The 15,637-nt window shown below is 47.5% G+C and overlaps 1 protein-coding gene across 1 annotated transcript; it reads left to right on the top strand.

Moving 5' to 3' along the window:
• The first annotated feature begins 2,095 nt into the window (after nucleotides 1–2,095).
• Nucleotides 2,096–5,666, top strand: LOC117851919 (uncharacterized). Its single transcript, XM_034733830.2, has 2 exons — nucleotides 2,096–5,061; nucleotides 5,158–5,666. Exons 1-2 carry the CDS (start codon nucleotides 2,163–2,165, stop codon nucleotides 5,550–5,552), a joined length of 3,294 nt encoding a protein of 1,097 aa, XP_034589721.1. The 5' UTR covers nucleotides 2,096–2,162; the 3' UTR covers nucleotides 5,553–5,666.
• Nucleotides 5,667–15,637: the final 9,971 nt, after the last annotated feature.

Raw genomic sequence — 15,637 nt, 5'->3', positions numbered from 1 at the left:
TTAATAATTGTAATTCAGTAGAAAGAAAAGGGAACAACACGTGCCATTGATTTTGATGATCCATATTATAATGGTTAGGAATTAGGATTGATCATATATGCATTAGAATCCACTATGAATACAACTCCAATTTTACATGCAAAGAGATTGGAGGTGTGAATTAGGACCTACTAAATGACAATTGCTAAAGTCCTACCCGACATGCGACATGTGGAAATCCTATTTTACAGGCAGCACAGTGCCCGGCTCCCCATTGCTATCTCTGTTTCTCTATCGCACGGGAAGTCTCTACACTGATTAGTGACTTAGTTCTGACTTGGAAATAAACAAGGAGACGAGTGCCGTGAGGTCGCAGCAGGAACATGATGGGTATTTATAGGCAGTAGCTATCTACTGTGTCTTTGGAAAGGATAGCTGTCTACTGTGGAAGTATGACAGGAAGTTGCTTGGATGCAACGGCCAACGGGTGTGTACCTGCCGAACTCTGTTACGAGCTATCCCGTTGTCAGGCAACTGAAGAGCAGGCCGCTGAAGAAGAAGGTGATGGAGAGCTGGGAGTGGATGGCACAATCTTCTTGGACTGAAAGGGTTGTTGGAGCTTGGAAGTAGTGCCTTTGTTCCTCCATCATCACATGTGCTGATCATAAAATCTATCTTCTGTCAATTATCGCTAATTTATTATTATCTTAATAAATACTACCCTACTACCTTCGTATTGAAATATTTGTCGCTATTGACTTTTAGTCACAATGTTTGACCATTCATCTTATTTAAAAAATTATGTATGTTTCATTTATTTTATTTGTGGTTTACTTTATCATCAAAAGTATTTTAACACCAATTTATTTTTTCACAATAATTTTTTTAATAAGACGAATGGTCAAACATTTTAAGAAAAAGTCAACAACGATAAATATTCCGATACAGAGGAAGAGTGTTAAAAGAAATCACTATATTCGTGAAGATCTAAAAAATTATCACGCCAATCGAAAAAGAAAAAATATACACTATTAGTCTAATAGCTTAGACTAACCAAAAGAGTCAATGTCAGACAATTGATAATTTTAATAGGTAGAAAAAAAAGGAATAACAGATGCCGTTGATTTTGATGATCCTATTAGGATCGATCATATATGCATTAGAATCCACTATGAATACAACTCCACTTTCACATGCAAAGAGATTGGAGGTGTAACTGAATTAGAGCCTACTAAATGACAGTTGCTAAAGTCCTAGCCGTGCGGCGAATAAGAAGAGTACCGTGTTGGACCAAACACACGTTCTTGCCTAAGAACGAAAAAATAAAAGAGTTTCGTACAGGCATTGCACAACAATAGCACCCACCACCAGGAAGAAAGTGAATCAAGATGCGAGGAGAAACAGAGCGCAGGGTAAAATCGTGACGCACACAATCCAGCCCCTAGCAGCCGGCGAGACTTGTTCTTTGTAAAAAACACACACACATGAAAACGTGTCACTCCAAATGATAATGGTTCCAAGTCTTTGCTGGGAGTAGTCAAAAGTCAAGGCCGTCGTCTTCACGCCCATCTGCCTTGTCGTTCTCGTAAGTCCCACGGTCTGTTAGTATTGCATTCAGGACTTAATGGCTCACAACATTATGTGCACTCCCTTATCAAAAAAAACATTAGTTCAAGACAAGGTCAAGACTAATCTATACAGAAATAGAGTAGATGACGTCACTATTGGCCGTAGAATATAGACTGTACTCCCTCCATCCCAAATTGTAAGTCATTTCAAGAATCTTGGAGAGTCAAAGCATATCAAGTTTGACCAAAATTATAGAGAAAATTATAAAAATTTATGACATCAAATATGTATACTATGAAAATATAATTGATGAAGAATCTAATGATACTTAGATGACATCATAAATGTTATTATATTATCATACAAATTTAGTCAAACTTTGGTCAAACTTGAGATACTTTGACTCTCCAAAATTTTTGGAATGACTTACAATTTGGGATGGATGAGTAGTAAACAGCATCACTTTTTTTCTTTAAAGAAGAAGCATCATTATCAGATCGGTTATATATACACGGCATAGGTACCTGCGAGGCTGCGACGATGTCGAACCAACTGCTCAAAAGTCCAGACTCCATCTGGTCCAAGTGAATAGCCCAGCGCAACACGCCAGCGGCATGGCCCTCCTGCTCCTTATTGTCCTCGTATCACTGGCCGAAGTGCTGCCGGCGGCTGCCGTGTCCTCCCGGAGCAACGGCACTGACACCGACCTCGATGCGCTGCTCGCGTTCAGGGCACAGCTCTCGGATCCTCTCGGCGTCCTGCGCGGCAACTGGACCCCCAGCACGTCCTTCTGCCGCTGGCTGGGCGTGTCGTGCAGCCAGCGCCGAGAGCGCGTCACCGCCCTGGAGCTGCCCAACACTGCCCTCCATGGGAGCATTTCTCCCCACATCGGTAACCTCTCTTTCCTCTCCGTACTGAACCTCACCAACGCCAACCTCACGGGCTCCATTCCAGCTGAGCTTGGACGGTTGCGTCGTCTCAGGGTTCTTGCTCTTCCCCAGAACAGCCTGTCAGGCTACATCCCTTCGACCATCGGAAACCTCACGAGGCTCGAGAGCTTTGCTCTTTACAAGAACAGACTAGCAGGGCTCATCCCACCTGAGCTGCAAAACCTGCAAAACATTAGGCTCATTGATGTGCACATGAATTACTTGAGTGGCATGATACCAGAAGAATTATTCAACAACACGCCTTACCTGAACCATCTGAACCTTGGCAACAACAGCCTTTGGGGACCGATACCAGTTGGTGTTGGTAATTTGCCCATGCTTCAGATCCTTGTCTTGCAACAGAATCAGCTCTCCGGCATAGTGCCTCCTAGCATCTTCAATAAGTCCTCCCTGCAAGTTCTGAGCCTCTGGAGAAACAATAACCTGACCGGAACTGTCCCTGACAATGAAAGCTTTAGCCTTCCTATGTTGCAAGTTTTATCCCTATCCGGAAACAACTTCGTGGGTAGAATTCCTATGGGACTCAGCGCGTGCCAGTTCATCCAAGTAATATCTTTGTCAGAAAATGCTTTTACAGATGTTGTGCCAACATGGTTGGACAAATTGTCGAATCTATGGTACCTTGCCTTAGGTGGAAATAACCTTGTTGGGTCAATCCCAGTTCAGTTAACCAATATCTCTGGGCTTCAGAAACTGGATCTCTCAAACTGCAAGCTGAAAGGGCAAATTCTGCCAGAATTTGGGAAGATGAAACAACTTTTCTATTTGCATCTTTCAGATAATGAACTGACAGGTTCGATTCCTGCTTCCATCGGTAACCTATCTGACCTGTCTTTCCTAGTGTTGGATACAAATATGTTGACTGGCCCGATCCCAGTCACACTTGGGAATCTCGGCTCTTTAGGCCTTCTTAGCTTCGGATGGAACCGCTTCAAGGGAGACCTTGACTTTTTGGGTGCTCTTTCAAATTGTAGGCAGCTTAGTTACCTTGGCATATCATCCAATTCCCACTCTGGAAGTCTCCCAGATTATATAGGAAACCTCTCCAAAACACTAGTAACTTTCCGGGCAAGTGATAACAACATAATTGGCGGACTTCCTGCAACTATATCAAATTTAACCAGTCTCCAGTTCATAGATCTCATAGGCAACGAACTGAGCAAGCCAATACCAAAATCTGTTGTGACAATGGAGAATCTCCAGGTACTTGGTCTCGCCAGTAACAGCATTTCTGGCCCCATCCCAACCCAAATTGGTATGCTAAGAAGCCTTCAACAATTGGTTCTTGACGACAACGAGTTCTCTGGCACCATACCTGATGGTCTTGGTAATCTTAGTATGTTACAACGTATTTCTATGTCCCATAACCAGTTGTCTTCAACCATACCACAGAGTTTATTTAATCTTCACAACCTTATCGAACTTGATATCTCAAACAATCACTTGATCGGTACTCTCAAAGCTGATATAGGAAGCTTGAACACAATAAACAAGATAGATCTCTCTACCAACCAGCTACTCGGTGACCTTCCAGATTCATTCGGACAACTACAGATGCTGACCTACCTCAATTTATCACACAACTCGTTTCAAGATTCGATTCCAAATTCTTATGGCAAGTTAGCGAGCATGGAAACACTGGATCTCTCCTACAATAACCTCTCTGGCAACATCCCAATGTACCTGGCCAATTTTACATACCTCACCAATTTGAATCTCTCCTTCAATAAGCTACAAGGACGTATACCAGAAGGAGGTATTTTCTCAAATATCAGTTTGCAGTCGTTGCTAGGGAACGATGCACTCTGCGGTGCTCCACGCCTAGGTTTTTCCCCATGTACGGTCAGACCTCACTCAACAAATGGACAGATCCTAAAAATTGTGCTCCCTGCTGCCCTTGCAGCATTTGGAGCAATAGCTATTTGCTTATATGTAACAATAAGAAGGAAAACAAAACGTCCAGGAGCGTTGACAGATCCCAATGATGTTACTGATGCAATCAGTCACAGATTAATATCTTATCACGAGATTGTTCGTGCCACTAATAATTTCAGTGAAGATAATTTGTTGGGAATGGGAAGTTTTGGCAAAGTTTTCAAGGGACAGCTAAACAATGGTTTGGTGGTTGCCATCAAAGTTCTAAATGTAAGAGTGGAAGAAGCGATAAAGAGCTTTGATGCTGAGTGCCAAGTGCTGAGCAGGGTTCGACATCGCAACTTGATAAGGATAATCAACATTTGTTCAAACCAAGACTTTAAAGCATTGTTACTTCAATACATGCCTAATGGTAGCCTGGATGCACATCTGCACAATGAAGGCAAGCCACCCTTAAGATTCCTTAAGAGATTGGATATCATGCTAGAGGTGTCAATGGCAGTAGAATATCTGCATTATCAACACCATGAGGTAATCTTGCACTGTGACCTGAAGCCTAGCAACGTGTTAATTGATGATGATATGACGGCACACGTGGCAGATTTTGGCATAGCAAAACTCTTGCTAGGTGACAATAACTCGATGGTTTCTGCAAGCATGCCTGGAACAATTGGATATATGGCACCAGGTTCTTCACCAATCATGACTGAACTAATTCTTTGCTAACATGCAAACTTCTTTTATTTTGTACTGATTCTTATTTGTTTTAAACATTCCTGAACAGAGTATGGTTTCATGGGGAAAGCATCAAGGAAGAGCGATGTGTTTGGTTTTGGAATCATGCTGCTTGAGGTATTCACTGGCAAGAAGCCTACAGATCCCATGTTTGTCGGGGAACTGAGCCTTAGGCAGTGGGTTCATCAAGCATTCCCATCAAGGATTGACCGTATTATGGATGGTAATGTACCAAAAGACGATGAAATAGTGCATGGTTTTCACCACACCGCCAGCTCTTCAGAAGTTTCTCATAGCATCTTGCATAGCACTCTCACATCAGTGTTCGAGTTGGGTTTGCTATGCTCAAGTGACTTGCCTGACGAAAGGATGGCTATGACTGATGTCGTTGCCAAGTTGAAGAAGATCAAGGACAATTTGAAGCTGGAGTCTAGTTCAGCATGAGGTGGAAGCAAACATTACAGTCATTACCGTTTTATAAGATTCTTACAGTGCTACGAAAGTATAAGTGTATAACCCTATCCTTTCACGAAAGGTAGTTTGCATGCATTGTTAGAACTTGGGGACAAATGGTTACTAAGTGGCTAGCTAGAGTTAACAGCACCTTAACTCTCTCCAACAAACAGCGCTAACTAAAATCACCAACCGAGTTATTTCAAAAGAAACAATAAAATCACCAACCGGGTGATCTGTGCCAAATGCTGTGGCCTGTGTTGCCAAACACAGTATGCTTACTTTCTTGGATGAGCAAACTATTAATTTTAGTAGTATGCACATGTTAATAGAAAAGAAATAATTGTTTGCACAAAGGCTACCGCTGACGAGTAGCATAATCTCCAACTGGCCGACTTGTGCCGGAGGCTGCTGAAGCAAACGCCAACTAGTTGTGATTCTAGCATCTATCCAATCGATTGTATTAGTTCCACGAGGAAAGCGATTAACGATGTGATTTCGACTGCTACTGAAATCCACAGGGTACCACGTAATCGCGATAAAAGGAAAACAGTAATATTAGATCAGTAAAAATGGTAGTCGAGTCGGATGGCCATGCATGGGTTCTTCTCCCTCCTGCTATTCCTCGGTGATGGCATCATCCATGGTGAAGTCCCTAGCGGATTAGCCATGAGGTATGCATTCCACTGCCTGGTAATGTTGAAATCGGGTTGGTGTGCATGGATGACGGCCATGCGCCAGACCGTTCAGCGGTTGAAGTGCCGTGCCATTGCTGCCGTTTTCAAAAATTGAAGCCTCTTCGTTGGCTATGGAGTCGGCTTCTAACCTCTTCCTTGGTACTATTCTCTATTGCCTGCGCAGGGGAAGTACCGAGCAGAGGTGGATCCAACCGGCGGCGCTGGGGACAAGCAGGAGCTCCATAGAAGGATTTCAATGTAATTTATCTTTCTTTAAGGATTCCCTTGCAAGGGGCTGAATGTAAAAAGGATGTTATTCCTATATAATGGTCCAACCCGGTTTTCTCAACAAAAAAAAAACAACCCTACGTACTCCAGCTTGCAGCGGACAATTTTCTGCCGATGGGTCGATGGTTTGCAGTGGCAGCCAAACACCCATCGCATAGCACGAGTCCGAACCGGAGCCGGATTCATCATCTCCGAGCCTTGTGCGTTTAACAAGTCGTGCATGCTCTCTATTCGATCGATCGATCGATCGAGTTGGTTACTATTACCAGATCGACTGGAGTCCCTGTCGTAGTCGCCGTCGTACTCGTACGTGGATCAAATATGCAGGCCCGACCGCTATAATCATGGTGCTGGTGCCCGTCCCCTGCGAACACGTCGACCAAATAACAATAACAACGTCGATCGTCATGGAAGGGGGCGCACGCGCCGGCGACATCAGCCGAGAGAGGCCGCCGCCGCCGCTCTCTGCTGTTCAGATCAACCAGCTCCTCCACGACGTGGCTGAGGACGTCTACGCCCGGGCCGACGCGCTGGCGAAGCGAGTCGACGAGCTGGAGGGGGACTTCGCGGCCCCCGACCTGCGGGCGCGGCTCGTCGAGCTGTCGCGGATGGAGGAGGAGCTTTACCTGGAGTTCGAGACGAGGCTGATGGACCTCGACGCCATGGTGCAGCGTCGGCTCGCGGCACTCCGGGCAGGCGGAGATGATGCGGCGGCGGCGAGCGGGGTTGAAGTTTACAGTCTCAGCGAAGCCGAAGCTGATCTGTTTGACGAGGATGAGGACAGGAGCGATTAAGTATGTACTAAAACTAAAGGTAAAGGTTAAATGTATAAATATTTAAACTTTAGTTGGTTAAAATTAACCTCATCTTGTTTGCAGCTTGAGCTAATTTTTAACCTATTTATTGGTAAAAGTCCATTCTATCCTTAGAGGGTGGAGGAGAAAATATAGTAAGGTTTTAGAGGAGGGTATTTTTAATCTTTTAACATTTGTATCTAAAATTAGCCCCCATTAGCTGGGTTCGGAAGGCTAATGAAATAAAGTTTAGTTGGGAGATTTGCTAATTTTTATCCCACTTTTAGCCCCACTGTTTGAATCATCAAGAGCTAATTTTTAGCCGACTAAAGTTTAATCCTTGGATCCAAACAAGGTCTAAGACTTTGTTGTTGGTGGATAGCTACGTGCACGCGTGTAATTAGGAATAGAATGTCTTTTTTATTAGTGTATAATTAGAGTTTATTTGATAGGAAAAGTCCATTTTACTTCGTTCACCTATTTTATTTACTTTGTCCACCCCACCCCCTAACCTATGTATTGGCTCAATTTAATCCCTTCACCTATTAATATTGGATCAAATTATCCCTAAGAAAGATTTCCGTCGTAATTTGCTTATGTGGCATGGTTTTGACCGAGTCAATTGATGTTTGAGACCAACAAAGTAGTCTAACGTGGACGAGTGTGAGGTCATTGAGCCACAAAAACGAGCCGAGCTGCATGTCTCCAAATGAAATACGCACTGACGCCTGTCCATCCGTGCCCAGCTGAGCGCACGCCAAGCCATAAAGTTCATGGGAAAAAATTAGATGGGGACGGTCCCAAAAACCTCACCATGAGGACCTACCCTCGATTTGTGCCGCGTGGCCACCCGAGCGGATGGATACCTCAGCGACCACGACGCTCGTACTCGCTCGGCTCAACACGTGCTACTCAGGCGCTCGTCTCCAAACGGACGGCTCAGTTCCTTCTTCCTTGTCGAGAGCCGCTGCCACATTTGTTCCGCAAGTTGTCGCCTCCAGCTTCCTACGTCGCTGCCGCCGCTATCCTGCCATGGTCCGTCTCAGTCCCCTTGTCCGACCAATCTCCCGTCAATCTCTCTCATCCTCCGCTGCCGTCGCATCCGTCATCCTCCACCGTGGCTGTCGTAGTACGCCGAAGTCGCCTTTCCCACTGGCGCCCCCTACGACCGCCTCATCCTCCTCTGCCGTCGCCTCCACTGTCCAGTGCTGCCGCTGCCTCCGGGCTTCACATGATGGGATGCCTTGAGCATGACATGCAAACGTATTTTTCTCTCTAGCGTACTGTGTCTCCTCCGACCTAACGTATCCTATGAAACGGATGAAGATGAACATGAATTTTCACCTTGATCAGGGCGTTGGAGCTAGCTAGTACCATGACCAAATTAAATGTCTTATTTGCATTAGTGGCTGTGATTCGGAAATATCTTATTTGCATTAGTGGTTGTGATTTAGAAGTCCGCCACGTTATCCGTCGTTCACCGCCTCTGCACCGTTGTAAGCTGCTGTCGTCTCCGTCGTCCACCACCGCCGCTGCAATTTTGAGCAAGAGCCGATGGCCTGAGCCGAGCCAGCGGCCGTTGGAGAGAGCCGAGCCAGCGAGCGAGCCTGCGTTCCCTGCGAACGAGCGCGCGAGCCTGCATTGCCCTACAAATGAGGGCGCGAGCGGCGATGCGGTCGGGTGGCCACGCGGTAGAAATCGAGAGCAGATCCTCACGGTGAGGCCTTTGCGGACCATCCCACCTAATTTTTTTTTAAAGTTCATCGCCACTAGAGCCTGAAACCGATCTTCCAAGCCACTAACCAAAACGCTGCTGATATTTTTATTTCATCAGTTCAGTTTGCACAGATAAAATGCCACCACATCTTTTAGACAGTGCCCGTGCTGTCCTACACGCTCGTCGCCACGTTCAAGCGCGCGCAGGCACACCAGTGCCAGGGCACCCTCGAAGGTGGCCAACCAGTGCTCGCTGCCGCTGCCAAATTCGTGATCGAGCAACTCATCATTTCCATCCTCAGACGACCCCAGTGTCAGCCACGTCATGCGCGAGACCAGCTTCGTCTCTAGCTCCCAAGTCAAGCCAAACGTCTCTAGCTCCCAAAAGCCATGCCAAAGTCAAGAAGTCTGTCTCGTCGCCGGAACATCATCCAGAAAAAAGATGCCCAGCTACGCGGTGACAAGCTCTCCACCAGGTTCCGGCCATGCGAGGCACCCCCAACGCAGCCGACGGCGCCATGCGCGTGCTGGACTGCATGGCGAGCGGGAGCAAGCGGTGCGTGGTTTGAAATTTGGTTCCTGATTTGATGAAGTACGCCTCGAGCCTGCTGGCGAGCGCGTGCTCCGGGTCCATGCTGCTCGTACGCGAGTTTGTGACTCCGGCGATGGATCAATGGCGGCGTGCAATGGCAGCAGATGAGCAGATAGTGCCTGGCTTTTATACACATGGAGAGGGCGTCGCGGGGACCGCACGCATCGACGTCCGATTCCGATCCGGACACAGGCTGCTACATCTACATGATTGCGATTAAGTTGCAGGAGATCAAGAACTCGATTAGGATTCAGATGACTTGATCGAGTTCTCGTAGGCGTCGTCATCTGCAAACGCACAACGGCTTTAGTGGCGATCGACCGGCACACCATGGAGAAGACGGGAGGGGACGCGCGCGCGCCAGCAGCCATGGACGACGCGGAGCCGCCGTTCTCCATGGAGAAGTTCCTCGACGACATCGAGGAAGACGGCGACTCCTTCTGGGTCGACAGGCCGACCGCGGAACGGCTCAACAAGCTCCTCGCCGACGTCAAGGACGCCTGCGCCCGGATCGACGGGCTGAAGGGGCTCTTCGACGAGGCGGAGGGAGGAGGCGGCGCCACCACGGCGCCGCCGTGCCCTGTCTGCAGCTCCCTCGCCGCCTCCGGTGCGGAGGTGGCGCGGCGCCTCGAGCTGGAGCGGAAGCTGGACGGAGCGTCCGCCGAGCTCGACACGCTCATGAGGGATTATATCGCCATCGCGAAGCACATCGCGGCGGCGCGGCTGGAAACGCCCCCGCGCGAGCAAGAAGATGCGACGACGACAGCTGAGATGTTCCGGCGCTGCCGCATCTGATTCGGATCAAACAATGAACCAGTCTCTCTCTCTCTCACTAGTCACTACACCTTGGGCCGATCGACATGCTCTCCCTGCGACCCTCGCTCCAAGCGCGGGGCCATGAGGGGGACTTGGCAACACGTACAAAATCCTAACTCCGTCAGCCGTGGTTCACAAGAATCACGAGATTTCAACCGCCTTTGTATAGGGAAGGAGTGATAAATTATGTTTGTAAAGATAACTGCATATATATATACAACAACACTGTCGTAAAGCTGAAATTTAAAAGTGTAAGACTACTCCTCGCCATTAGGAGCTATTGTTATCATGAAACTCGTAAATTTTCTTTTGTTCCATCCACAAATTAGGGGATGTGGTATAATTACAGGACAACTAAAAAGATAACATATTGTGTGGGATGTTTATTAAGTCATCTAAAATTACATATCAAAAACCGTCTAAATAACGGTATAATACGATATTAATATGTACTTTTCCTTATTCTACTACAGAAAAATCTAGGGTGGCTTTCCGTGCAACGCCACTCTATCTATTTTCACGAAGATTTCGCACCTAGCGAAGCTACAACAAATCAATCTTGTCTTCGATCTCTAGATCAGAAACCTAGATCAGAAATCGTCTATAATACGATATCAATATATATATACACACACACTTGTTCTTATTCTACTGCATTAAGATAATTTAAGGAGATTTCTCGTCCGATGCCACTTTATATACTTTTATATTTGAAGGGGCACTTTATATATTTTTATAAAGATTTTGCACATAACGACCATACGACAAATCATGGGATTAATCTTTGAGCAGCCGGCCGAAGATTCCTACGCCGCCGCCTTTTCAGCCGCCAGGAAACATCTAGCCGAAGCACTCAAGGTGTTGCACGCCCAGACGGAGCGGCTTGAAGCTCTGGAGGCGTCGGCTCGCCGGATCAGGGACGAGTTCAAGCCGGTCCATGACCGCATCGAGAGGCTGTCCCTCGCCGTGCCTGCCGCGCTGAGGCAGCTCGCCGAGGACCCGTCCGCCGCCGACCTCGACGAGCACGTCCGGGACGGCCAGGAGGCCGCGGCCCAGCTGTACGAGCTCGTCCGTGCCCATGAGGTCGTGGACAGGGATCTCGCGGCCGTGGAGTACGAGGTGCGGCTGGCGCGCGGGCGCGTGAAGACGGCAGGGTACGTGGCGAAACTCGCGGCGGTGACGCAGGTGTTCGCGGAGGTGAAAGTTGCGGCGGACGCTGCTCGGTCGGCGGCGGCGGTGGCGGATAGTGATGCTTCGTCGGGAGACGTCGAGAAAGCAACAGCAATGGACCACGATTAAGCGGATGGACTGTTACACATAAAGATCAAATATTGATTTACATATAAGGGTGCAAAATCTTCCCAAGCCATTTACAGTTCGGAAATTTTTGGTGATGCCATGGGTCTCGGTACAATTATTTTCTTTGAACAAAGAGATTACATGTTGCATAATGTTGTTCTCTCTAAACTCTACACTCCACGAAAGCTCTTATATAAGTCTTAAGACATCTATAATGTGTTTTTTAAGTTTAATGTGTTAAAACTTATGTGTTTTTTGCCCGAAAGAATGGACACTTATATGTTGTGCTTGTCCTAATTGGTGTTTATCTATGGACACCATAACAACACTTATAGGCATGTAACGTTACTAATTTTAGATCAATATAATGTGATACCAAGATGTTACACCTGGTATGCATTAATATATTAATATTAACTGACGAATCATTAGTAAATCACAATTATGTTTACCTATTAAGGATAATTGCGTGTAATTTTTTTATTTATTGGTGACTGCCTAATCTATATCTATACCTATATCTAACGTGAGGACCGCTTCTGCCCACTTTTTTTTAGTTTGGTCCAACTTAATCTCGTTGACATGTGGACTGTACATAGACATGTGGGTCCATATTCGTGGCAACTCCCCCACGGTACGAGATTAATCGAACCTTTTTCCATTGGTGCCTCTCCCTCCCGTTCCCCTTCTCTCGTGCTAGGGTCGAAACTCCTCGGCGCCGCCGCCTCCCAGGCTGCCGCGGTGTCCAAGCTCCGGTGCCTCCTTCCACCACAGATCCGGTGCAGCCCGATGATGGTGGACCGGCATGGCTGTAGCGGCCCGACGAGCGACGTAGGTGAGATGGTGCGGCAAGCACGGCAGGCGACGAGCGCAGCAAGAAAGGGGCGTGGCAGGCGGCGAGCAGGAAGGGGTGAGACCAGGCGGCGAGCAAAGAGGCAGCACTCGTGAACAGCGTGGCAAGCAGTCAACCCTTTTTTAATAAAACATTTCAAAGAAAATTGGCGTAAGGAAACGATTATTTGTTGTCGTCTTTCCTTTTACTAATAGTTGTCGTGTGAGTTGTGAAATATACTATTACCTCAGCTAATTCAATGACTTGGAATGCATTACTAATTATTTTATCAAAATTTGTGTTTTATAAAATTTAAAAATGTTATCAAAATCAACTTTGCTTGTACTCATGAATGAAATCAGCTATCATGAGTCACGGGACGTGCAAGTCATTTTGCACTCAGGCAAATAATCAGAGTTGCCAAACCCAGCTTATCCGGCCTATAGCTGACAGCATATTCTCAGATAATCGATTCTCAGATAATAAGCTGAAATAAACAGGATCAGTGAAGCGGTTGAAGTTGAACACATATGCCGCGGCCCGCGGGTTAAAGTGTCCAACTTCTATGAGGTTTGGTATAGATTAACGCATTGACAGGTGAGTCCAGGGGAGGGGCGGCACTCGGCGGCGGTGGCGCGAGGACGCGGGGCCGGGTGAGCAGGAGCCGCAGTCCTTTTTTTTGAGGGCTAAACTGCAAAAGCAACTTCGCCTTCTTCGACCTCCACCCGGTTGAATCGCCCCGTTGGCTGGACCTACCGGCGGCGCTTAGGCTGAGAGGGGGGAGGGACGCTTGGTGGCGGCGGCCGAGCCAAGGGGTGGCACTAGGTGGTGGTGGTCGGGCTAGGGTGGCGGTGGCAGGGCGCGGTTCGGCTCGTGGGGTGGTGAGCAGTGCGGCGGCGCGGAGCACTGGAGGTGCGGGAGGGGTGGGGTTCGGCTGTGGCACGCGGCTGGGCGGCAGCACGGAGGGCAGCGGGTGAGCATGAGCTCGACGATGGAGCGCGCCAGGAACAGGAGAGGGAAATAAAGGGGAAAAAAGAGAGATTTGCCGACTGCGGGAGGTAGGTTTGTCGAAACGAGTGGGGTTTGCGAAGTTGGAAAAGTTCCATGTGTGGGTCCCACGTAATAAAAAGATAGCATTAAACCACCCACAAATGTCTTCTACTACTATACTTGCAACAAGAGGACTAGGACAACGCAAGCGAATAATAACATGAGAGTGAATAATAACGTGAGAGCAAGTAAAGACCTATAGCAACGCACGGGCATTTCTGACACTGAAAGGTCAAAGATGGCGAGGTATGTCTATAAAAACTATTTTAGTACAAATCTGTTACATTGTACAAGGATAATCGAGTTCCGCAAGAGATAAGGCCAAATGTAGATCTGGGTTTCCATGCCTCAAAGCATTTTCTACTTTTTCCCACAATATGTCTTGTCCACTGTTACGAACAGAGGTGGAGCCAGGGTCACACACGCACTTTTTATTTAATTGTTTTGTTATACTAGTTTGCTCTTTTAGTAGTCCCTCTCTCAACAAATTGGCAAGCTCTGCTGCTGATTACGAACATAGTGGTAAGAACTTTGTTTCGTGAGTTCCATAATTTTTCTACTAATGTCCAATGATAAGTGGGGACTCTCTCACACTTCTACATGCCATGCCTTATATTTCAACAGGAAATTTAATAAGCATTCAAAGGCTCCGTTTTCTTCCACTGGCTTATTTTTAGCACCCGTCACATCGAATGTTTAAATACTAATTAGGAGTATTAAACGTAGAGTATTTACAAAACCCATTACATAAGTCGAGGCTAAACGGCGAGACGAATCTATTAAGCCTAATTAGTCCATGATTTAACAATGTGTTGCTACAGTAAATATTTGCTAATGATGGATTAATTAGGCTTAATTAGGTTTAATAGATTCGTCTCGCCGTTTAGCCTCCACTTATGTAATGAGTTTTGTAAATAGTCTACGTTTAATACTCCTAATTAGTATCTAAACATTCGATGTGACACGTGCTAAAAATAAGTCACCGGAAGAAAACGCCCCCAAAGTATCCGAATCCGACTAGACTTTTTGACCAAAATCCGAAATGAGTTCGTAAGTTTGCATCGCATACTTGGCTGGCCGTGTTGAAATACGAACCTAGAGTCGGAGTTGTACTCGTAACCGGTTGCAAGTGTCTTGAACCTTGTATAGTGTGTACACACGCAAAAGAGGAGCGCAGCCCCTGTTGCGTGATCTCCCCAACCTGCTTGACAGGCCGAAGCCGAAAATTTCCTAATCCGCGCAGCCAATTCCCCAGACGGGAGGTTGCATACAAAGCCCAAACGCGCCTCGTGCTAGTAGGCTAGTCCTCATCTAATCCTTTGGGAAGTTGGAGCGGCGAGCGATCAACAACCCGTGGATGAGATGGAGCTCGACGTCAAGCCACCGCCGCCGCAGGTCGCCTGCACCGACGGCGAGCAGCTCCAGCGCGCGTGCGCGCGCGCCGAGGCGCGGATGGCGGAGATCTGCGGCGTCTACGGCGACATCATCGCGGCGATCGACGCCGTGGCGGACCAGGTCCGCAAGCTCCGGTACCTGCGCGCCGAGGGGCTCGGCGCGGAGATCGCCGCGCCGGTGCGCGATGCGGAGTCGGCTGCCGGCAACCTCTCGGCGCTGGTGCGGCGGGTCGCGGCGACGCGGGGCACCATCGTGGAGATGGGCCGCATCTGCGTTCCAGACGGCGGCGGCTGCGCCGAGGCAGCGAACGCGCTGGCTGATGCGCTGCAGCACATCCACATCGATCTAAACCAAAACCAGTGAACCGCCGGCTCAGGAGTTGTTTTGCAGTTACCACTTGCTGTTTAGACATTGAATCGTGCCCAGAAGCAATGCAACGTGATCATCTTCTCGATTTGTAGTTGCAAGTAGATGCTTCTCCAAGAATTACCAGGGAGTAGCAACTCCTGTTAATCATAGCCATCTATGGTGAAACATTATCCAGCCTAGCCTAATTGTTCTGTCACTGGCACTGATGAGAAGAAAGTACTGCAAATGATTGGCAAATCACAAGAAAA

This window comes from Setaria viridis, chromosome 4, assembly GCF_005286985.2.
Source record: "Setaria viridis chromosome 4, Setaria_viridis_v4.0, whole genome shotgun sequence".
Taxonomy (NCBI): Eukaryota; Viridiplantae; Streptophyta; class Magnoliopsida; order Poales; family Poaceae; genus Setaria; species Setaria viridis.
The sequence above is the reverse complement of the archived record's forward strand: the minus strand, read 5'-3'. Positions and strand labels throughout refer to the sequence as shown.

Excerpts from the sequence above, each read along its gene's own strand:
- LOC117851919 (XM_034733830.2), top strand. The coding sequence starts at position 2,163 with ATGGCCCTCCTGCTCCTTATTGTCCTCGTATCACTGGCCGAAGTGCTG. Across the intron at positions 5,062-5,157 it reads AATTGGATATATGGCACCAG|AGTATGGTTTCATGGGGAAA; the intron begins GTTCTTCACCAA and ends ATTCCTGAACAG.